Below are 25,103 nucleotides of genomic sequence, written 5' to 3'. Positions count from 1 at the left end.
AGGTATTACTTGGACGACCCAGTGCACTTGCTGGTTAGTTGTGCGGAATTGCAGAAGTGTGATTGCAATTTCGTGCACCAATAATGTTCTGCCAATCTGTTGTTACTCATTTATCCCGTTCTACATAATGTTCTGTAATAGTGCTGTGTAGGGACTAGTTTGATGTCACTTACATAAGTGTAAGGACTAGTTTGATGTCACTTAAACAAGTCTAGGGACTATTTTGATGTCACTTATATAACTGTAGGGACAGATATGCTGCCCGATAACAACTATCTGACCCCTTCTTTGGTATCTGAAACAGGGCCTTATAAATACAGTTAAGGAGGTTTTTCCAGATGTGCATCACAGATTCTGTGTTTGGCATCTGTGGAAGAACTTCAACAAGCAATGGAAGGATCTCCAGCTTAGAGGGCTACTCTGGGATTGTGCAAGGTGTACTAGCCAAGATGGCTTCCTTGATATCATCAAAAAGATTGAAAGGGTTAATAAGAAAGCCTGGGAGTATTTGAACAAGTGGCCTAGAGACTCTTGGAGCCGGGCATTTTTCAGTAATGCACCTAAAATAGATAACATCTGCAACAATGCCTGTGAAGTCTTCAACTCCAAGATCAAAGATGCTAGAGCTAAGCCTATTATCACACTCTTGGAAGAAGTCAGAATGTATGCAATGAGATCGCTAGCTAGGAACAAGGTGAAGCTGAATTCGAACACTGGAGTTTTACCTCCTATACAACGCAGCAGGTTAGAAAAGATACAGAAGGAATCAAAAAATTGGGTCCCGATGTGGTCTGGTGACGCAGATTATGAGAAGTTCGAAGTACATGGCTGGCCGACCAACATGGTTGTGGACTTGGGAAAGAGGCTCTGCACATGTGGTTTTTGGCAATTGAGTGGTACTGTTTTTTAAATTCATTGTCTTAGTCTTATTATCATTATCAACCTTTGTTGTAGGCTTACTGTTGTTGTCTTCGTTGTTGTGTGAATGTTGTTTAGGGATGCCATGTGTGCATGCGTGTGCTGCACTGGCAAGGGCTGGTAAGAGACCGGAGGACTACTGTCACCAGTGGTTGGCCATGGAAGCATATAACAACACATATGCCTTCCATATCAATCCAATTCCAGGTCAAGCACTATGGAAAAAGTCACTATATAACAGACCACAAGCACCAAAATTTAGAAACAAGCCCGGACCACTCAAGAAAAAAAGAAGAAAAGATGCTGATGAGGAGCCAAGTGGGAGTAAGAAGTTAAAGACGAAGATGAAAAGAATATATAAAAAAGGTCGATGTCGTTGTTGTGGCGAAGCAGAACACACGAGAAGGAACTGTCCAAAGAGGGCTGCTGCTGAAGAGGCTGCTGCAGCTGCACAACCCACTGCTGCTAATGGTGGTGAAGGTCAGGCCAACTCTGCTGCCCCTGTCCCAGAAGCCCCAACCGAAATCAATCTTGACCAAAGTCAACCTCCCTCGGAAGCAACTGATGACTCTCAACAGGTTCACGAGCTTATATGATTTTAAATTTATCATACTCACATCCTTACCTAGTTTACTAACTATGTTACATTTCTTGGCTGATAGGTTCTACCCTCACCTGTTAGGCCGCCAAAGCTCCCTTTAAAAAGAAAGTTAGCCAAGGGTTGTGAAAAACCAGCTTCAGAAAGTAGCAATCCACCAGTAACCACCCCACCTGCTGCTACCCCACCAAGAAGTAGTCATACATCAAGGAATCCCCCACCTAACCCTATGCAAGGTGCAACACAGGAAACTGCTACAAGGCTTGCAAATTTCATGAAGTTTGTGCCCAATCCTGGATTCAAGGCACCCAGACACAAAAAATGAAGATTAGAATGATTATGTTTAGGGAAAGCAGGCTGTTTTTTGTATCTATTTTGCTGATGTTGTTTACAATGCCTAAAACATTGTCCCAGTGTTGGGGATTTTAGGGAAAGCAGGCTGTTTTTTTGTATCTATTTTGCTGATGTTGTTTACAATGCCTAAAACATTGTCCCAGTGTTGGGGAATTTTAGGGAAAGCAGGCTATTTTTTTGTATCTATTTTGCTAATGTTGTTTACAATGCCGTCAACAACTTTGATATACTTGGTGTTTTGCCTCTATAATATCTTTTTTGAATCAAACATTACCAATATGAATATGAATTATGAATTATGATTTTATTCAATTGAGTTTTCTCAGCCTTTTCTTTATATATTATCCTCTGTTACAAATCTAAGACTAGTTCAAGTGCTGTCCATTTCTATTTCATTGAAAAGAGGTCCATGAACAGAAGTATGCATATAATCAAACACCTTAATTTTCATTTCTTTCAAACAAAAGGATAGGAACAACTACATGAACAAGGAATGCATATAACATGCATGTCATTTGTTTTTTGCTAGATACAGTTGACCCTGCTATCTATCCAGCTTTAATACAAGAACACCAATTACAATCAGCAGCATGAACACAAACATCAAAATTCCTCCCATTTTTAGAACCCTAATTTCAGCTTCTAATTTACCAAATTTCCAAGCCATCTTCATTTTCCATTCTTCATCATCAACTGAATGTCTTGTTCTATCATCACATGGCATGGCATCTTCCAAAACTTTATCAACCCACAAAAACAATCCACACCATTTCTTCCCAACGGTCTGCACATCAAAGAAAATTCAATCAGCAAAATTTATATCCTCCAATACAGCATTCAACAACAACAACACTTACATTGTAGTTTGGGCAACCCAGGAACGGTCTCCCTGGATTAGAATCCGTCCCTGACCACCGGAGCACCGGTCTCGACCCGCAGGCACACCATTCTGGCAAACGAGCTTCTCTGTTTCTGTTCATTCTCCTCATGATGCTTCCAAATGATCGTGGGTTGTTCGAGCTCCCAGCTGCATTGCTCGTGGTAGCCATAACCAGCGGGTTTCAGAGAGGGAGAAGAGAAGAACACAGCACCAACGAGAAGAGAGTAGAGTGAACAATGTGGCCTTCAAATTTGGGGATTAGGGTTTTAACTAACCCTGAGGGACCAAATTGAGTCGGAAGAGTTTACTCTGCCACATCAGCTAGCCGTTGTGAGTCCCACGTGTCACCAAGGCTGCCAGCTAAGCTTTCCGGTTGCGCCACGTGTACTGAAATTGCCGGAAGGACAACTTTGAGTCCCGGAATGCAAGTCCGGGGATGACTCTGAGGAACTTTTAAGTTCAAGGACTACTTTGAGACCCGAGTGCAACTTCAGGGACTACATTGAGGCTTATCTCGATAAAAAAAGAAAGAAAAAAGAAAGTGAAGAAGAAGAAAAGAATATTGATGTATAGACTGATAATTTATTTATTGTTTAATTTAAATGTTGATATAATCTTATTAAAATTTTATTCGACAATGACAATGAATGAGTTTTGAGTTAGCATACAAATTAAATCACTCGAAATAGAAACAAAATAGCACAACTTATTTAATAATAATAATAAAAAAATATTAAATATAAAATAATAAATTTACTAATACTCTTCTATAGAAATTTTTGTGAAGAACATGAGCGAAGAAGAAGAAGAAAAGAACTGAGAGAGGAACCTACAAAGTAGAAAATTAGAGAAATAACTATTTTATAGAGTAGGTAGGAAATTAGAAAAATTTTAGTATTTAAAATTTAAATTAATTTTAAACACTAACATATTTACCTACAAATTAAGAATGTGTTTTAATTAAAATTTAATTAAATAATATTATTTAAATTTTAAAACTGAATTTTATTGTAAAAGTAGTATTTTTCATATTTTAATAAGTAATTGAGATTTAAAAGGATAACCTTTTAATTATATTAACTATTTTTTAATAGATTATAAAAAATAAAAACCCAAAACTAGTTAATTTACTTGTTATTTCTAAGCGTATTTTTTTAAGAGTGCTGTATTTCGACGATTTTCTACTTTTTTTTTTCAAATATATAGCATTCACCTTAAATTTTACATGTTTTTTAAGGATTTTTCACACAAAAATAATATATATTAAAGATTAGTTATAAAATTAGTTATATATTATTATATATTTATGTATAAATATATGTTATTTAATTTATTTTTAATATATATTTTATATTTTAACTATATTTTGCCTAATTTAATAATTTATACATAATTGACACGATATTGTATCAAGAAATATAAAAAATGAGAGATAATTAAAAAAAAATTACACAAAAATCTTTAGAATTAGAACAAAAGAAAGAAATCAAAATTTTCAAAGAAACCAAAATGTTCAATTACATCATAAGTATTCATGCTATTATATCATAGTGCTATTTATAGAATAACTTTTAAAATAAGCTATAAATTTGATACTAATCCTAATAATTATATATTTATTTTTTGTAAGTTTATATTTTTTTTTTCTAACTAGCCTCTCAATACTACTGTTAAGTCTTAGAGTTTAGTTTTATTTTTTTATCCATCACTTTTATTTAGGACAAATAATCTATCAAAGATCTGCAACTGACTTATATTTAATCTGATATGATATGATAAAAAATAGATCTAGGCTTAAGTTATTTTAAAAGTCTAAATTCTTTAATAGACTAAACCTTGATTTATGAAATAGTTTATTGATCTGTTAGATTGGTCTAAAACTATAAAAATATATAGAATTTTATTATACTAATAAAAATATAATAGTAAAGGTTTGAATTTGAATCTTTTATAACATTTGAATATTTTTATTTACTAAGTTATTTATTTCTTTATAATGAATAAATTTAATATCTTTTGAAAAAAAAGTTATTTATTTCTTTAATTATATATCTATATTATTTATCTAATATTGTATATCAATATTACTTAAATTTAATATTGTATATTGACATTATTTATTTATTAAAAACAAATTAGGACTATTGAAAATTTTAGGTAAGACTAAATTTGAGAACATGTTAGACTTAATACTCATTAAAAAGTTTATACTAGACTATATACCAAATTTAAATTGATATACTCTATTGCAAGCTTAATCTATTAAGAGTAAATCTTGATCTAAATTAGCCTATTTTTTATGTTACTTCTACTACAAATCTCAGAGTTAATATTCAAAGTGGTCATGAACTTACAGTCGAGTCTCAATCTCGTTCTTAAATTTATAATTGTTCTAAATTTGTCTTTAAAATTAACGATTGTCCCTCAAATATTTTTTGGTGATGGAATAATGACGTAGTTGGACGGAGGCACAATGAAAGTTACGCTGCATTGATAAAATGTCGTTGTTTCATTTTTGGCGCCAAAAGAACATAAATGATGTTTTTTAGAGTTTAAAACTCCTCAAAATAATTTAAACGATTTAAAAAATCCCTCAAAATATCCTGAAAGACATCGCTTATGTTCTATTTAGACGCAAAAAATAAACTAACGATATTTTACCAGTCCAGCGTGACCTCTATTCAATCACATAATTATTTCGTCATCAAAAAATATTTCAGAAATGATCGTTGTTAAATTTAGAATCAAATTTAAAATAATTTTAAATTCAAAAACAACATTGAGACTAACAAATTTAAACACCATTTTAAATATTAATTCCAAATCTCACATCTTTCAAAAATTTTCTACCAACAAATCCTTTTACCTCATATCATAACTATAAGCATGAAGTTATGTTTGGTATCGGTTGTGACGTTGAGTTTTTGGAAAGTGAATGGCATTGGGAAGTGAATGGCACCGAAGAGGTGAAGCAGCGGCAGTGAAGGGATTAAAGATACGTAGACAGTGAGAGAGAAAAAGAAATTGATTTTTATCTACTTGATAGAAATTGACTATTATATTATTAATTATCTAATATTATTCTTATTTATTAAAGTAATCAGTGATTAAATTATTATAAAATCACTTTCTTATTCAAAATTTTAAATTTTAACATCTGCGCATTTTAATTTTTTTGTAGTTAGAATTTTTATTTAAATAGTTTTATCAAATTCTTAGAGTTTAAGTTTTTAACATTTGTAAATTTTAGACGTGGTACGTGATTTTCCAACGAATAAAATAATAAAATATAGGTAAAAATTCAAGTGCAGTCGATTTTTACATGAAGTTAATAATTGAGAGTCGTTAGATAATTTGACTAATTTGACTAAATTTTCATGTAACAACTCTCGACTATCAACTTAATGTGAAATCGAATTTTGACCTAAAATATCACTTAATATTATACTTTAAAAAACTAATTTGAGACATCTTTAAAAATTAAATTGATCCTCAAATGATATTTTAGGAACAACTGATTAACTATATAACAGTAGCTAATGGCAACATTAACACATGTTATATGAAGAGTGGTCTAACTTTAAATTCTTATTCCGAGCTATGCATTAATGGCTTTATGCCACAAAGGCCTCGACGAATTATGTGAGAGGGAGGAGGAGGGTCTTGTTCTTTTTCCTTCTTCTTCTTGGCACCAATTCCACCCTTCTCTCTCTCCTTCACTTACCAAATTTTCCCAATTCCCTTTGATTCCTTCTCCAATTTGATTCCCATTTGACCCTCTAAGATTAGGGTTAGGGTTCTCGTCGTAGCTGCCACAATGTCTGCTTCAACAGCTCTCTCAGCCTCCAAGTTGGAGACTTTACTGCCTTCAATGCCATCACCATCATCATTCTCATCGATTTCTACCACCAATTTATCGGTAATTTGCAAGAACAGAAGTACCTCTCTTCAGAGAGGAGTGATTCGCTGCGACGCGGTCTCACCTGATGCATTTGTGAAGATCAATAATGGTGCGAGCGATGCTAGCAGTAGCAGTGGCACCCTCTCTGCTCTAGAGCAGCTCAAGACTTCTTCTGTTGATAGTAAGTCCTGAAACTTAGCTGAATTTTGATCATGTAGTTAATTGTGTGTTTGTTTCTGCTTTTGAGAACTTGATTCTAGGGAGAACTAATTCTGTCATAGTTGATATTATTGGCATTGATTTTTGGAGTAAAGAGATCTATGTTTGGTAGATTGAGATTCTCTAAGTGATTACGACAGAAAGTATAAGAATTTCATTTCTCCCATGACCAATTATAGAAGGTAGAATCAATTCTAAGTTGTGCAACAAGTAACCAAATTGGGTTGGTTTAGTGGTTAGCTCATTAGTCTTTGGAACTCTGATCCGTGACGGATTAGTCTTTGGACTTGTTGGGGGATACCATGGGAAATAAAAAAAAAAAAGTTGTGCAACAAGTCAACAACCCAAACATGATATTACATAGCCAAAACAAAACCAATTCTACCCCATAGGATTGGTTCTGCAAACCCCCAAATGATTTTCCAAACACACTAATTTTGATTTGGCATGCCACATTTTGCCCGTATGAGTGTGAAGTTCTGCTGCATTTTGTTAATTTGTTTACATCTGTTTACATATTTGCATTAAATTTTGTTACCTTTGTATCTCATGTTTTTTGACCACGAGTTTCAGAGTGAGTAAACTTTCATGCATTAATCAATGATATTCGTTCTGTTGTTTTCAAAAAAAAAGAAAAATCCTCTGTGAAGGTTTTCATAGTGCAATTTACCATGAAACATATGATTATTATTTTATTAGCATTCAAGATATTCCCTTGTTATGTCAAAAGCTTTTAACAATGATCTAATGAAATACATCATTGATAGAGTTTTAAGAGCCACCACTTTAATGATACAATTCATAGAAATTGAGCCTTTCAAGATTTGTGTAAAGTCCATCTTGTTATCCAACAATGAAAAGAAAGAATAGATGATTACCTGCTTTCATTAGTTTATTTCTGCTTGTTGGTTATCTGGAACTTGCAATTTTTAAATAACCAAACTTTCACAGGGTATACAAAGGAAAGGAGCAGCATTGTGGTTATAGGGCTCAGTGTGCACACTGCACCTGTGGAAATGCGTGAAAAACTTGCCATTCCAGAAGCAGAATGGCCTAGAGCCATCACAGAGCTATGTAGTCTAAATCATATTGAAGAAGCAGCTATTTTAAGCACCTGCAATCGAATGGAGATATATGTTGTTGCTTTGTCCCAACACCGAGGTGTCAAAGAAATCATGGAATGGATGTCTAAAGTAGGTGTGAAGTTTCTTTCTTTGATGACATTTGTGTTGAATTACTAATGTTTAACATCACTGTTCTTTCTTGCAGAAAAGCTCAATTCCTGTTTCAGAGCTTCGCCAACATAGGTTTTTGCTTTACAACAATGATGCGACACAACATCTTTTTGAAGTTTCAGCTGGTCTTGACTCTCTTGTATTGGGAGAAGGTCAAATCCTTGCTCAGGTTAAGCAAGTTGTCAAAGTTGGACAAGGAGTTAATGGCTTTGGGAGAAATATTAGTGGGCTATTCAAACATGCAATTGCTGTTGGAAAGAGGGTTAGAACTGAGACCAATATTGCTGCTGGAGCCGTTTCTGTAAGCTCGGCTGCTGTTGAACTAGCATTTTTGAAGCTACCTCAGGCCTCACATGCTAATGCGAGGATGTTGGTTATTGGTGCTGGTAAGATGGGAAAGCTTGTAATAAAACATTTGGTTTCGAAAGGTTGCACAAAGATGGTTGTTGTCAATAGAACTGAGGAGAGGGTGGCTGCAATACGTGAAGAATTGGATGGTGTTGAGATAATATACAAATCCCTATCCGAAATGCTCACCTCTGCTGGCGAAGCAGATGTTGTTTTCACCAGCACATCATCAGAAAACCCATTATTCTTAAAAGATCATGTTGTGGACCTTCCTCCAGCAAGTAAAGATGTTGGAGGCCGACGCCTTTTCATAGATATTTCTGTTCCTAGAAATGTGGGTCCATGTGTCTCAGATCTTGAGTCTGTACGAGTTTATAACGTCGATGACCTCAAGGAGGTTGTGGCTGCCAATAAGGAGGATAGAATAAAAAAAGCAATGGAAGCTCAGACAATCATTGCAGAAGAATCAAAACAATTTGAGGCCTGGTTGGACTCACTAGAAACTGTCCCCACCATTAAGAAATTGAGGGCTTACGCCGAAAGAATCAGGCTTGCCGAGCTTGAGAAATGCTTAGGTAAGTTGGGTGATGACATCCCAAAGAAGACACGGAGAGCTGTCGACGATCTTAGCCGAGGCATAGTGAATAAGTTGCTTCATGGTCCAATGCAGCACTTGAGGTGTGATGGGAATGACAACCGGACTCTAAGTGAAACACTGGAGAACATGCATGCCTTGAACAGAATGTTTGATCTGGACACTGAAATTTCTGTTTTGGAGCAAAAATTTCGAATAAAGATGGAACAAAACCAGAAGTGAGATTGATATTTAACATAAATTTCATTGATGACACTCATTTATTTCCTCAACAAGAATAAGAGGAGAAACATCCTCACCATGATAGCATTGAGGATTGTGTAATATTCAGTTGTTGCATAGTTGAAAAGAGTGTAATATTCACCATGATAGCATTGATATTCATTGAGGATTGGGCTTTCTATTAATTGTTGGGTCATGTGTTTAGTTGTTTACACTACATGTTCTTCCACAGCCATTCGGCTTTGTACTATAGAAATAGAGCATTTATTGTAAGCTATGTATTTACAATGAACAATGTATGCCTAAAATGTGTTGTATAGGGACTCATGTTTATGGAGATTTTATAAAAATATTTCAAACTGATGATCAATAATTTATCTACAAGCATTTTCTTTTCTCAGCCTCATTTTAGGGAATTCCCCTCTCCTTTTGTTTTGAGTGTGAATAGTTTGAATCACGTGGCCTTAAAACTTCCCACAAGAATTCAGAAGCGTTGCTGTACTCTCCATTGTGTGCATATTTATTGTACAAAGAGATACAATGGACCCCAACATTCACATGAATTCAGCCATTAAGTACACCAATTTATAATTTTTTTGCCCCTTGTATTTTCTTGTTCCTCTGGTTCATCATTATAAATTCCTGCCCAAATTTATCCTGTTACAAATTTGTCAGAGATCACGAAATGAATCTATGGAAGGTACAATTATGCATCATTCGTATAGCAAGTATATAACTATTATTTATGATTAAATGAATTATTTAAATATTTTTCACATTACTTCGTATTCTTAAACTGTTATTTTTTTATTCAATATGTTTAAGAATAACAAGTATAAAACTAATTAAGTTGATAAATATTTAAAATTTTTAACTAATATATTGGATTTAAGAATCTTTTAGAAATAAAAAAAATTATTTATGATATTCTTTAAAATTTTATAAAACAATCAATTTTATGGTTAAAATGGATAGCTAAAGTTTCAAGGAAAATATATTAACAATATTAACAGAGAAGCAAGAAATTTCTGCTTTGGTTAGGAATTTTTTTTTCAAAAAATAAATATATTTTTTGAAACAAAAAAAATAAAAATATTATTTATATATTAAAATTAGTCACTAATATAAAATACGTGTTTAAATACAAAGTATATATTAAAAATAAATTAAATACTACATAAATTTATACACAAATATATAATAACTGATTTTAGTATATACTAATATAGTTGGTATAAAAATTAACCAAATGTCAATGGAACTTTTGAAGACTAAAAAACTTTATTATGGAAAAAACACGTGAGCTTTTGTGGAAATGGAACTTTTTGGTGTATATACAGGTAGGTGGACGTTATAGATATTGCAGGTGTAACACGCAAGTCACGTAATGATTCAGCACGCATGCAACGTGATGGATACGTGTCCAAATCAGAAGCAACACGCACCATGCGTGTTGTCCACGTGGTGACTATCCAGGCAACATGCACCCTGCGAGGTGAGCTTTCTGTCTATAAAAATCGAAACTCGTTATTATTTTACTTCATTGTAAAAGAGATGTTTTACTGCACTGTTGGTGTGATGGAAGGCATCGCAAATATAGTAGTTTACCACAACAGTGAGGTTATACGAAATACATATGGCGAGGTGAGCTTTGCGTATGAGAATACATTTTCGTTTGTGGTTTCGTGCACTATAATGTTCGCGGAACTATAGTCCGGGTTCTGTCAGAGCATAGAGAGTGATATTTTAAAGAGGGAGAGCAACATTCTCTACAGGAGTCCGGCTGTCATATTTGGTGGCCTAATCTAGTTTGAAGTTATGCCGATCATTGACGAAACAAGTATTCAGTGGATGTTTCATATTCACCAACAAACTCAGGTGCAACACCTAAGGATTGAGTTGTATGTTGAGTTTGAACATATAGTTGTGAATTAGATTTAACATAACCCAGATGTGCAAGATGACAGAGCTGAAGCATATGAAGGAATGAACAACATAGCGATGAGGAGTTCGAAGCTACGTACGAAGCTGGTGTTGAGGACGAGGACGACGATGCGGGAGGTGAGGCAGTCGCAGAAACTTTAGTGGTTTCACCCGCTGTAAGTGAATCAATCAATGTTCCACTTTTTATGCGTAGCTTGGATCTTGACGCCATGCATGCACTGGAGTTTCCCGAATATGCAAACATAGGTACGTACGGAGTGGATAGTGTGTTTCCTTAATTTTGTTTAGACAGATCGATGAACGACAATTTATTTTTTTTTATATGTGTTGCTGATTCTGAGGACCCCCTCCAGAATCAAAATGGAATACAGTTTTAAAAAATCCGTCATTGCGACAATTCAGAATTACACTATCTCTAGAGGAGTCGATCACGTTGTTCATGAATGCGAGCCACAGACGTTCTATGAAAAATGCAAGACTTACAGACGTAGATGCGATTGGCTTATCCAAGTCAGCTTGATACAGAAAAAATCTTGTTGGAAGATTTGGAGATACAACGAGAAGCACACGTGTTCCATGGGAACGATATCACAGATCACTCCAAATTGGATTCAGACATGATTGCTGAGGATATGAAGCCATAATAAAAAAGTGCAGTTCAAGTCTAACTGTACAGATATGTATACCTGGAAGCCAATGGGAAGGAATAGGTGTCGAATCCCTGCTGCCTGAGACTAGGAAACCGCCAAAAAATCCATGACTGCAGTAGCTGCAGGGGGCCTGCTAAGTTTGTCACATTTCTGTTGGCCACCCGACACATGCAACGTTATAGCCATGTCAACGCTGCCCACCCCCAACTATAGTTGCCCATATCATCAAGCCTCGCCACAAAGGGCAACCACCGTATACGAACTCGATTTCCACTCTTGTCACCAAACAACTGAGTGGAAAGCAGCATCATAATATAAGTCCGTGCATATATGCGTACGGTCTCCTCTGTAGCATCATCCGGCAGCACCTTGAACCTCATGAAATCAGGTGAAGTGGACTGTATATTGCTTAACCTTATTTTGTGGTGGAAGCTCGCCAAATAGTTCCTGAAACCACTCCCATGCCGGTTTGCCTTCTTTCATAAGCATCTCAAAATCTGTAAGGCACCCGGATACAGGTAAACCATCCACGGGCAGCCCCAACTGGTATGCTACATCTTGCAACGTGATAGTACACTCTTCAAAAGGCATATGAAAGGTATGCATCTCAGGATGCCACCTCTCAATGAAAGCGCTGACTAAGGTCTTGTCCAACCAGAACCACCTGGCGTTGAGTCTCGCCAGGTGGTACAAACTAGCCCTCTTCAGATAGGGTACGATCCTGTCATGCAGAGGCATGTTCTGCTGCCTCCGGACTCTATAAATACACCTAGTCGGCTGGAGCATGTGAGAGAAGAAACCAAACATATAAAAAATCCAACACTAATTTAAAGTAATCTAACACAACATATACAATATTAAAGTTTATGCAAGTAACATACAGTTTCTAATCACAAAATTCAATGAAAGGCATAAACGGTTCAAGACCTTGATCTAAATTAATTAAATACTAAATAAATATTTTATGATTTAAAATAATAATTTAAATCTAAATTTAAAAACCTGAATCACAGTCATTGGAAAAATATTATACGAAATACATCAAGTAAAAATAACCAAACTAACCTCTTCGTTTATGTTGCCAACAACGTGCGCAACGCCGTTGAACCTGTAAAGACTGCGTGCCTCCGCCATAGTCCCGGCCCGATCTCAACTCAACCAAACTAACCACACTTTTCTCTCTTTTCCTCTCTCTCTAGAAAACTTCTCCTTCTCTCTCTTAAAAACTTTATAACCACTACAAATGTAATCCGCGAGACCCCTAAAGCGTATTTATACTAACGCATAAACCGCTAGACCCTTGTCACGGTTTATGCACAGTCACTCAGGCATAAACCGCGACACCCCTGTCGCGGATTATGCTTATTTTCCCTAGAACGTAATCCGGACACCCCTGTAGCGGATTATGTGTATTGGTAAACCGCAGTACTGCTGTCGCGGTTTACATAGATTATGCGAAAAATGCATTTGGGTATGCGTTTTGCATTTTATGCAATTTGGTAGTATTGGATCTCCATTTATTTATTATAGTAAATTGTCCTATTATTTATATGGTAATATTAACCAGATAAAAAATAGTTTAAATTTGTTTTATTTAATATTTATTAATTATAATAACAAATAATTAATGTTAAATAAAGTAAGTTTAGAATGTTTGGCCAATATTTTTTGTCTTTCAAACATTATTATTAACTATATTACGTGTACACAAAAAATCTGTTATGAAATCAATCACCAGTATAAAATATATGTTAAAATACAAAATACATACTAAAAATAAATTAAATAACACATATATTTATATAAATACATGGTGTCGAATTTTCAACGTGCACATTAAAATTTTTGTATTCCTATTATATACGAGATATTCAGTAAGTTTCCCTATTCAGTAGGACTTTCACGTATCATAATTTTTTAATTCGGACCGTTTATGACTAGTCTGACGGATTAAATGAAAAATTATGTTTATTTTTTTTAATAGAAAAATATTTTAACTAAAAAGCTACTTTGTATCAAAACCTTAAACAAACATAGTTTTTTTAAAATTAGTAGGTCAGATTTTTTAGTCAAATTAAAAAATATTTAACAAAAAATTACTAATTTTTTCTTATGAAATGCAAAATAATTTAGACGAGTTGTCTGTTTAACTTGTCATTTTTTGGGTTAATCAAATTTAATTTATTTAAATCAAAATTTAAATTAATCTAATTTTAAAAATAAAGGTCGACCCATTTTTATGGATAAATAAATTTATCTGACGAGGTCTGTTTTTGACTGTTGTACCATTCATACGTAGAATAGGATATTTGATCAAATTGAAAAAATAATGATGAGTTAGATTAGATCCACTTTTACATAAAGTAAAAAAAAAAGGAAAAAAAAAGTGAGGGTGGAAAGAAATTAAAAAACAAAAGAAAATAAAAAGAGAAAAATAAAGAAAAACGTGGATTAATTCACTTTTTTTTTAATTTAATAAATATTTCTCTCCGGTTTGTTGTTGTTTTTTTTTTTTAATTGTCAGGGAAATATTTCACAAAGTTAAATAAGAGGTAGCTAAATGAGTAAATGTGGGCCTCCTAGTAATTCTACAAAGAGCGTAGCAAAATAAGAGGGCCAATAAAACATGACTGAGATAGTGATGGATTGGAAAATTCAGGCACTTATTTGGGCTCCACATACAAACATTTCTGTGATTAACATCATCATATTCTTTTGATTAACGAAAATGGCCCTCTCCCCATTAATGATCAACACCATCTTATGTTGCCAATTGGCAGTTATGTACCCGGGAAGTAGCTGGAAAAATTTTGTTTTAAAAGTTGGAGTCTAAGCTTGCTGATAGAAAATGTCAAAATGTACTAAGAAACATTGAATGTTAGCACCAGCAGAGCATTGTGTGTATATAAAGAGCTTATGATTTGTATAACTTTGCTGCAATTTACAGTTTGAGGTAGATGACATCAAAATACAATAGTTAATGTAATGAAATTAGAGAGTTGGTTTACTTGGGTATATGGAAAGTGTCTTCTGCTTTTCAATATAATAATTATAGAAAAATGTTAGATGATTATTTTTTTTGTATTTGTTTTATATGTGAACCAATAATAATTAACTCTATTTTTTCACTAAAAATATTAGCCTCTTAACACTCTCCATAATTATATTCATAGTATTAAAGACACATTAGAATAATTTTTAGACAAAGATAATAGTTTTCTTGGTGTATAGACAATGATAATTGTTAAAATGTGAATTGTATTATATCGAACAATTTTTTTAAACATGTAAAATCATCTAATTATGTTTCAACTAATATTTTACATAAGCTGATAAAAGTTGTTTTAATATTTTAATAATTTTCTCGAATCAACCTGTTTTGAATTATCATGACTGTCAAAACAGTCGGCTAGTTCGAATCAGCTTAATTCGAATTAGTGTAGGTCACGTTTGCATGTAGTTCGAATCAATATGATTCGAATTACTCCTTAAATTAATGCATACATAATTCGAATTGTATCCATTCGAATTATTTTGATGGGGACTAATTCGAATTTAGATGATTTAAATTACTATTACTTTAGTTAGTTCAAATTAGCTTAATTTGATTACATTAAAATATGTTTTTGGTGGATCCATATCACATTTTTTGTTTTGGTAAAATCGCTTAAATTCTTCTTCTATTTAGTTTAATATGATATAAATTTGCATGCCAGAGAGTCACATACATACATTCTCCTTCACCATAGGGATTAAATCTACCTCATTTTGGGATATATAATGTTATTTTAGTAGTTTCCACCTATTAATGTTTTTGCTGGGAAGTGAGATTTCCCATATAGCCTTGCGAAATGCATAGTATATCTTTTTCTTTTTTGGGTGTCTAATGCGTAGTATATCTCTTTCACTTATGATTGAATATTAATACTTTTGGTCCCTTCTTTTTTCATCTGAGTATGATTAACGTATGGCGAAAAAAGCTTCACATTGCCATATGAGATGTAATCATTTCTTCATCATTAAAGTTGTGTCCTCTACCATGTTTTTCACCCATAAAGATTATTTTTAGCCCCTTTGAGAGTCCGTTCCCTAATAATTAGCAGCACAACACAAACCCACTTCATCCAAACGACAGCCAGAATCTCAAACTATCCCAACATCCATCATATCCAAAAAGCCAATAACCGAAAAAAGAACGAAAAAAGAAAAGTAATTCTACAAACATAGCATAACAGCATATACAACTTTTCCATGCCTTCCATAGAAGCACCGTCACATATAAGTTTCGAGTAGTGTTTTGTTTGTTTTTATCATCACAAAAGTTTGTGTGTATACATAATGGAATTCAAGAAGTAAAGTACTACTACACATCATCTCCTGAGCTCTGAATACTCAAAAGCAAATGATTGAACATTCTAAAAACCAAAAATTAAAAAAGCACAAAACAACAAACAACTAACTAACCAATCAATATCTCAAATTATACAATGGGGCATACCCCTAATTATATAACTCCCTTTCCCCTCTGTAGCCATCTTCTATATCAGAAAGAGCCATCACCAAATGTTCTAATTTCCCCCCTTTTTTTAATATATAATTAAAATTACAAATAAAAATTGAAAAAGAAAAAGAAAAAACTAAAACCTAGCATTTTCAAAGCCGTGCAAGTCGCTGACTCTATTCAATGACTTCTTGATCATGGCCATCTTAGCCAGCTTCTCGGCGGCTTGCCAAGCCGATGTTGGCGTAAGCGGCTCGCCGTTCTCATCCACAAAACTCATTTCCTTATCCCTGTGATCTCCCCCTCTCCGCCGCGACTGCATCGCTATCATATGCTGCTGCTGCACCTGAACCTGCTCCATCTGAACCTTCTGATGCTTCAGCCAATGAATCTCTGCCAGCTCAGCCTCCAAACCTCGAACATATTCCGAACCCGAACCAGATTGCAAAATAAGCGCGCGAGCCGAAGCAAGCAAATGGTGCGCGCTGGTGAAATCGTTACCGTGATCTACCAGTCTTCTAGACTCAGCTATGGCGCGCGTCGTGATGAACAAGTTCCTCAGCTTCTCGACTCTCGCGCCGGAAGAACAACGCGTGCTCTGCGGTGGTGGCACCACGAGTCCCTGCTCCCGACCGTACACAATCTCTTGGCTCGCAGGGTCCTTGTATAGGCACCGTACGGTGATGACGTGGCGAGTGGTGAAAGCGGGAACAGGAACTCGAACCTCAACAAGAAGCTCCCTCTCTTCCTCCGCGTAAAGATCGCCGAGCCTCACGGCGCCGCAGCTCAGAAGCGTTGGCCTTCCGCCGCAAGAGTATATAGCACTGATTTCAGCGGAGTCGCACTGCACGCCGAGCTGGACTCTAAGATCTTGAACCACCACGCTTAATAAACCGCCCACGCGCTTCGCGAACGCGTCCTCTGAAGGTTCGTTGCTGTAACCGCTTTTTGTGCCGAAACCGGATGAGTGAACCGGGATCTCGATGTGTGCGAACCGAGTCGATGACACGTGGCTTGATGGTTTTCGTTGATTGGATTTGTTGCTTGCTTGGACTCTCTCGTCTTGGCCGTCCGACAGGAGCATCACGCTCGCTACAGGATTTCTCTCTCTCCGATCTTCCAAGACTTTCGTCGCTTTGCGGAGTGCCTCGCTAGCGTTGCCGTTTCCGCCTTGGCCAGCGACGAGGCGGTCGAGGATGCGGCGAGCCATGCGCTGTCCCTGAGGTGTCATTCTCCGCAACGGTAAGAGCCGTTTGGGCGAAGCGGAGAAGGCCACGATCGAGAGCCTATCTGCGGGGCCGAGTGATGAGATAACCAAACGCATCGCTCTCTTCAGCATGAGCAGCTTCGCGCCGGTCATGGTTCCTCCAACGTCAAGAACCGTCACAAGATCTATCGGTGCTCGCTGTTGCGACATGTTCCGCACCGGAGTAAGCGGCGGTGGTGGCGGAGCCTTCACTTTGAGCACCAAAGCGTAGGTCTCGTGAGTTCTTGAGACGGAAATGACGGCACACTCCGGCATGAGCTTCACTTGAACGGTTCTGGAATCTGCCTCAATATTTTGAAACTCATCAGAGTAGGATTTGACTGAGGAAGCAGAAGATTTTGGATTAACGAAGAATCCTTGAAATTCACCGGCATCGTCTTCGTCGTCTTCGTCTTCCGCATTTTCATCAGCTTCGGGAATCGGAATAATCCTGCCGCCGGAGGTCGGAGAAAGGAGAGGTTCATCATCGTCGTAGAACCTTATCGACTCTGAATGCTTCTGTTGCTGAGGTGGCTCCACAGGCTTGGTGTTGAAAACTGAAGAATTGTTATTTTCTGTGGGATTCTTCATGTCGCTGGCATTCTGAGACTCTGAAGGGAGGTTCTTGTGCGCAGCAAGAAGTGGCACGTCTTTCCACGTAGCGTTGCAAACTGGACACACAAGGCTACCTTGCTTGCGAACATGTGAAGCTATGCAAGGAAAGTGGAAAGCGTGGGCACATTCTGCAGTGTATATCGCAGTGCCTTGTCCCGTCTTCACGCTGTTCAAGCATATTCCGCAGCTACTCTGTTAAACGTGAAAAACAGCCAGAATTAAGAACCAAACGGTACAATAAAACGATGCGTTTTAGTTTTGAGTTTTGAATTTTTAACTTTGCATTGTACACAGTACACACCCTGAATTTGAAGCTGTTCTTGAATAGGGACAATTTGAGAGGGGAACGTGGTGAAGATGGATTTGAAGCTGCAAGCGTCTTGGGGGACTTGCTTGCTCTTGGCGTGCTTAATTTGCTTGCAACTCTGGGGCTCTCATTTGATGCAGCTGCTTCGGCGATTGTACGGCAACGCAGGCTTGGGCTTGAAACGGATTGAGATTGCTGTTGATGCAACCTTGGAGTGGAAGGATTGCTGAGGAAACCGAGTCTGCCACAGCTTCTCGGGCTTGGGCTTGGGCTTGAGCTTCTACGATGCTTGTTATCGGATAGGGTGGATTCTGGGTCGCGTGTGCAAAAGGCTCTTCTCCAACCAGTTCCCATTTTTCAAAGACCAAAAGGTGTGAGATGAGCAGAAAAAAAAAAGAAAAAGACAGAACTAATCCACAATGAGAATAGCAGGTGCCTTCTTCCTTAGCTTCTATCCCTTTCTATCGCTTTTTATTATTACTATATAATAGTATTGCTTTTGCTGGAATGAGAAGGAGAAGGAAAAGAAAGGAATAGTTTTGTTTGTTTTGTTTTAATGGATCTGGAGGTGGCACAGAAGACAAACGAATTCAGTGAGTAGAGCATGGGATCAAACGGAAAATAAAACAAAGAGACAAACTCAAACCCGCACTAATAAGATAAAAATGATAAAGATATACACTCAATTGTCCAGCCTAGGCTATTCTGTTTCTCTCTCTCTCTCTCTCTTATATTGAGAAACGCAAAAAGATCTCTGCAATTAAACGCCTTGAGAGAGATCTGTCTTACCCCCTTTCTCTCTCCCCCCTTTTAACTTGTACAAAAAGGGAAGGCCCCTCGTCCTTTAAATAATTTATATAGTATAGTATTATATAATACACAGGCCTAATTATTAATTAAACTGAGTTCATCAAAGAACTACCAGGATTAATACCATAATACACATGTTTCACCCACCGTAACCGCCACTTGTTGGTTGGTTATCTTGAATTAACCGGTCAAACCCAACTACCTATTAAATTTATTTATTTTTTTGCCATTGTATTCTGTCTCACCAAACACTGATCATCGTTCATCACCGACCTGTTGTGAGGCCACAAGTTGATCTTAACCAAACAGAAGATAAAATATAAGATATATATACAACGCCTGCCTATCTATCCATCTACTGCTCCCATCCATGCACACCACCTTGTGACTCATCCACAGGGTACACGTGCCTTAGCTTTCACTTCTCACCTTCCAAATTTGATCCAAAATAATAGTATTGAACTAATGCGACATTGGCTTCATACTTATTTTGGTTCCTGTAAATACATGTATGAATCATTTTAGTTTTTAAGTTTATAATAGATTAGAATCATTTAATTTACATGGACTCAAATCAACTTCTTCGCAGTGAATTTGATGGTGGTGACACTATATAAGTATATAGTGAATGTTATGTGTGTACTTGAAATCCCACGGCTGAAGCTGAACGCTTAGAATGGCCGTCTGATTAGTCACATCCTGATCAGTGATCACCATCGTGATGAATATCCCATCCGTGAGGCTGAGAGTGACAGTAACACACAAAAAACTGTGGAGCCTGTGTGCAACAGACTGAGAGAAATGGACCACTACTCCACTAGGGAGACCCACTCTTCTAACAAATTCCAAATTTTTACTACAGACTGCGACTTCACAAGTTTACATGCCTATTGAGTATATACATGTACAACCCCAAAAATTTTACCCTGAGCTTGAACCTCGGATTACAGTGTAGTAATTTTCACTGCAGTAAAAAGAGGGGAGTGGACACAGTAAAAACCTAGATGTCAGTGTGTGAGGGCAGGGACAGGTTTAGGAAGTAGAGTAGTAGTATAGTACACTGTTCCATGCATGTCTCACTGTCTTGGGCCGTTGTATTAATTGGCGCAGATTGGAGTACAGAAAGGTTAATACATCAATTGCCATAAAAAGATTCAGAATTTATACAAAAGACTCACTGATCACACATTCACATGACCCGTCCCTTCTTGGTCTGTCAGTAGTTTGGAGACCCAACCAAACACACTCTTATTATCCTTTGGTAATAAAACCTCATTATACATCCACTATCCTTCTCCATAAAGTTTAAACTATTAATAATTTAAAGCCATTATTACCCTTATGGCATAAACAGCATCACATTAACATGCTTTATGCCCCCACCTGCTTGGCCTAGCTAGCCAAGTCTAATACTATTAATAATGAATGAATTTGATTATTCACCCAAAGCCATAACAAGAGGGGTCCTCTTTGTTTTTCCACTTTTCTTTCTTCAAAATTCAAAAAGTGTATTATTTTAACCACTTGTATGAGCGTACAATAGTTAGTAAAAATAAACAATTGTTACATGTAGCTAGAGTAGAGACTAGGGTAGTAGAGTTGGAGAAAGAATCGAATAAAAAAGGTGGATGGAGAAAGTTCTTGGATAAGTGCAAGGCCACCAAATTCAACCACTAGGAGTGGGTTTCTTAAAACCAGCAAAACGAGGCAGAGAGGGAGTCACAGAGGGGGGTTGGTACCTTCCCAAAAGGACATAGTAACTTATATATATTTAGAGAGAGAGAGAGAGAGATTTGACTGGCAGTGTAGTGTCATCAAAGAGTCAATAATTTCGACACGAACGGCGTTTGGGCATCTAAAGGATGCTGACGTTTTCAGAGAGGTCATACTCACAAAGCTTTAAGCTTAGCTCGTGCATTGCATTGTGCATTGCATAGCATAGGGAGAAAACATCGCTCGCCACTCATAAAAACTGCGTTTGTCAAATCTCTCAATTGTCAACTCACCCCGGGAATATAGTATGCACTATTCAGTATGCATGCTATGCCATATCCATTTAGTAATATTTTATGCTTTATCATTCTCACTTTCTCACTTATAATTTTTGTTGAGAAATAATAAACTATCATAATTTATTATTTTTTATTATTATTTAATTATTAATTTAGTTTTTTAGTCTAATAATTTAATAATATATTTTATTTTATATTTTTAAATAATAATAATTAACTGATAACTAAAAATAATTAATTTTGATAATTTTTTAATATTTCTCTTTTTTTTGCCAATTCTACTGTATTTTTTATAGTAAATTTTAAATTTTTAATAAAATATTAATTATTTAATTATTTTTAACAATTGGACACAAAATTTTAAACAACATAACAATTTTTTTTCCTTTTCTTTTTTGTATATAAATAAAGAAGAGTATATATCACTAAGATATATAGAAGAACAATACAAGAAAATCAAGAACAAATGATTCTCCATTTTTTAAATTATTTTCACCATCTTTGATTAAAGACTCTTAATTTTGTATAAAATAGAAGTCAAACTCCTAAGTTTATTTCACGATTATACAATTTGTTTCTTTGAAAACAAATAAACTTTTTTACTCTACATTTAGTCAATTTTATGTTCAATTTTTTTATTGGCTAAGTTATTAGTTTAAAAAGAAATGTCTTCCCTAATTTAACCATTAAAGCTAAAAGAATTGTATTCTAACCAAACGCTCTACTCTAGATGATAATGTTGTATTGCAAAGTGTCACAAATTTGCTTCTTAATTTCCTAAATCAGCGAACCTAATAATCAAGAAAAACCGATCTAAGATTCTCAACTGTAATATTCATCTTTTAACCTAATCATTATTTTTAATTTATTATTGCCGACGCTTTTTAGTTTTTCTTTATCTATATAGCTAGCTAAGTTAGGCAGCTAACTAAAGTCACTTTGGATTAAAAATAAATGGATTTCACCGGTAATTCGATTTCTTCTAGACAAAAGATTTCGTGTAGGATAAAAATTTCACTTTATGCTCTCTTTAAAAATTTGCTTCTCTTCTTTAAGGATGGTCTCAAGGCTACCTGGGTTTAGCTTGTGTTTAAACCAATTTTTTGCCTTATTGCCTTTGTTTGGGGAGACATCACTCGATCCCCCTATCATAAAAGAACAGCTTAATTTAAAACCTAGAAGGGAACCAGGACAATTTATTCCAACAAAATAATTAAGATGGTTAGTTAAGATCTATTATTCCTTAAAAGAACTTGATGATTTTCTACTCTACTAATTATTCTAGTGCCACCAAGTACACAGGTCATCATGAAGGAAAAAAAATAGTGGCACAGTTGATAATGACAATAACTTAATATTAAATGTGTGAGAACTTTCTTCTAATGAAAAGTTCTTCATACACGATAGTAGTAATAATAAATAATTAATATTACGTCTCTTATATTTAATTACTACTAGGATTATTTGCTTGCTTAGAGGGAAATGGGAGTAGCATGTAGTAGCTGATGGTGTAGCCAGCAAAAGCAGTGTGCCATTTATTTCAAATGAAAGATATGCATATCGTCAAGGGCCCACGAGGGGCACTTAAACGCATTATGTGGTCAACAAAATTAATGCATGCACATCAGTACATGATTGTGAGTACCGAGGTAGTTATGTGTTTTTCAATGTATGTGACGAATTTGCCAGTTTGTGATTTATTGTGGCTAATTTTTTTTGTCCATGGAAGTGAGATAAGTAATATATTAAAACATCGTAATTTTTGTATTTTTAAAATTATAGAAGTTGTATAAATGGGAGGATGTGATTTTGGGGCTAAAATTTTTATATATGAATAATTTTAATGAAAAATACAAAAATATTTGATCATTTTAGTATTATATATAGTTGTGGTAGTAACACAAAACGTTACTGACGTTTTGTAATAAAAAATATTATTTTAATTATTAAAACACAAAATGTTATTGACGTTTTGTTAAAAAAATATTATTTTAATTGAAGAAACACAAAACGTCACTGACGTTTTGTAAATAGTCATAGTTGTGTTTAACACACAGATTGATTCATGATAAAAGATTTCACTTCTAGTAATACAATATTAAAAAGAAAAAGTTCGTGATTTTGGTACCTTAAATTTTTTTAAATAAAAATTAGATGGTCAAAATTTAAAAATCGAAAGATGTGATTTTTATATTTTAAAAATTGAATAATCTAATTTCCATATTTTTTAAAAATAGGAAGGTCTAATTTTTTTATTTTAAATTAAATAGTATCACATTTAAAATTAACATCCCAATAATTAATATTCTAAAAAATACTATTATCAATTTAATATTAAAAATAATTTATTATCCACTAACATTTTTAAAGTGTTAATAATTAAATTAANAAATTATAAAAATTAATTTTTTTATTTTTTATCATTCTATTAATAATTTTATTAATAATTGATGATATAAAATATTAATTAATAAGATGCATAACATTTAGTATGTTCAATTAAATGTTGAACAAATACATTTATAAAAATATATCAGTTTATTCATCAGGTTATATTAGGACTAAGATTTATATAATTAAAAAATAGAATAATTAAACTCATAGAATTCATAAATAAATATATTTGATCAACATGTAATTAAATATGTTAGGAATTACATATGTTATTAATTAATATTTTATATTATTAATTATTAATAAAAATTGTTAATAAAATAATTTATAATTTTAAAATATTAATTTAATTTTTATGAATAAATTTAAAAAATAATTTATTTTTTAAAAATTAATTTCACTATTAAACTCATTTAAATTTTAACTACTATAATGCTAGTCAAGAGAAGGAAGAGATTTATATATAGGGAAGAAGAATATGCAGGAGTGAATTCTACTCCTACTTTTGATAAACTATAGATACTACTACTTACAATATTAAAGCATTTTGTTCTTTGAATAATACGTTTAAAGCATGTATAGTTAGAAAGGAAGAACTATTACTATTTTAAAAGAGGATCTTGCTAACTAAGAATATATATCGTAGCGTAATTATACAATATTTGTACTTGAAATAAATAATGAATATCTTTCCTATGTGCATACGCAACCGTTTGATACCGATCCAAGAGTTCCAATACATAATATAGAAAAGTTTTTAATATATTCGAAATATTGATGTTTCAATAATCTTAATTATTGATTTTAATTAATATATATTATATATATTTTTGATAATTAAAATTAACGATTAAAATTATTAAAATATTGATGTAAAATAATTACAGATATTTTAGAACATGTTAGTACGAAATAATATTCTTCGAAAATGTTCTTTTTCGGGTATACTCTATTACGTGTGTGTTTATGAAAGCAAAATATTTTATCTCCAATTATTATTTGAGTTATTATATATGATTATATTAAGGTGATTATTATTCACTGTATTCATATAAAAACGATAAAAAAATTATTAAATAATTTAAGAAGAGTGTTAAGAATCAGTAATTTTTGTGATTGATAACTATGAAATAGTCATTAATAATATTTTTAATAGTGTGAAATTTTATTTAATGATGTGGAATTATTTAATTTTTTTTCTGATTATATGCTGGTCAAAATTTAATAAAGTTGTTAATTCTTAGATTTTTTTTATAATTTAATATATATAATTAAATTATTATATAATAACTTTTAATGATCATCTTTATATTTAAATAACTTCAATGCATCATATGCTGTCAGCAGGCTTCAA

At 34.2% G+C, this 25,103-nt stretch overlaps 2 protein-coding genes across 2 annotated transcripts; one reads left to right on the top strand and one right to left on the bottom strand.

The window, feature by feature from the left end:
• The first annotated feature begins 6,323 nt into the window (after positions 1-6,323).
• Positions 6,324-9,589, top strand: LOC107461065 (glutamyl-tRNA reductase 1, chloroplastic). Its single transcript, XM_016079519.3, has 3 exons — positions 6,324-6,832; positions 7,822-8,063; positions 8,140-9,589. Exons 1-3 carry the CDS (start codon positions 6,568-6,570, stop codon positions 9,268-9,270), a joined length of 1,638 nt encoding a protein of 545 aa, XP_015935005.1. The 5' UTR covers positions 6,324-6,567; the 3' UTR covers positions 9,271-9,589.
• A 6,554-nt stretch (positions 9,590-16,143) lies between these two features.
• Positions 16,144-19,351, bottom strand: LOC107461055 (E3 ubiquitin-protein ligase WAV3). Its single transcript, XM_016079507.3, has 2 exons — positions 18,528-19,351; positions 16,144-18,418 (listed from the first exon to the last, which is right to left on the bottom strand). The coding sequence occupies exons 1-2, from the start codon at positions 18,885-18,887 to the stop codon at positions 16,502-16,504; spliced, it is 2,277 nt and encodes a 758-aa protein (XP_015934993.1). The 5' UTR covers positions 18,888-19,351; the 3' UTR covers positions 16,144-16,501.
• Between the last annotated feature and the right edge of the window lie 5,752 nt (positions 19,352-25,103).

The sequence above is a fragment of the Arachis duranensis genome, chromosome 8 (assembly GCF_000817695.3).
Source record: "Arachis duranensis cultivar V14167 chromosome 8, aradu.V14167.gnm2.J7QH, whole genome shotgun sequence".
Taxonomy (NCBI): domain Eukaryota; kingdom Viridiplantae; phylum Streptophyta; class Magnoliopsida; order Fabales; family Fabaceae; genus Arachis; species Arachis duranensis.
The sequence above is the reverse complement of the archived record's forward strand: the minus strand, read 5'-3'. Positions and strand labels throughout refer to the sequence as shown.

Excerpts from the sequence above, each read along its gene's own strand:
- LOC107461065 (XM_016079519.3), top strand. The coding sequence starts at position 6,568 with ATGTCTGCTTCAACAGCTCTCTCAGCCTCCAAGTTGGAGACTTTACTG. Across the intron at positions 6,833-7,821 it reads CAAGACTTCTTCTGTTGATA|GGTATACAAAGGAAAGGAGC; the intron begins GTAAGTCCTGAA and ends AAACTTTCACAG. Across the intron at positions 8,064-8,139 it reads TCATGGAATGGATGTCTAAA|AAAAGCTCAATTCCTGTTTC; the intron begins GTAGGTGTGAAG and ends TCTTTCTTGCAG.
- LOC107461055 (XM_016079507.3), bottom strand. The coding sequence starts at position 18,887 with ATGGGAACTGGTTGGAGAAGAGCCTTTTGCACACGCGACCCAGAATCC. Across the intron at positions 18,419-18,527 it reads AGAACAGCTTCAAATTCAGG|AGTAGCTGCGGAATATGCTT; the intron begins GTGTGTACTGTG and ends CACGTTTAACAG.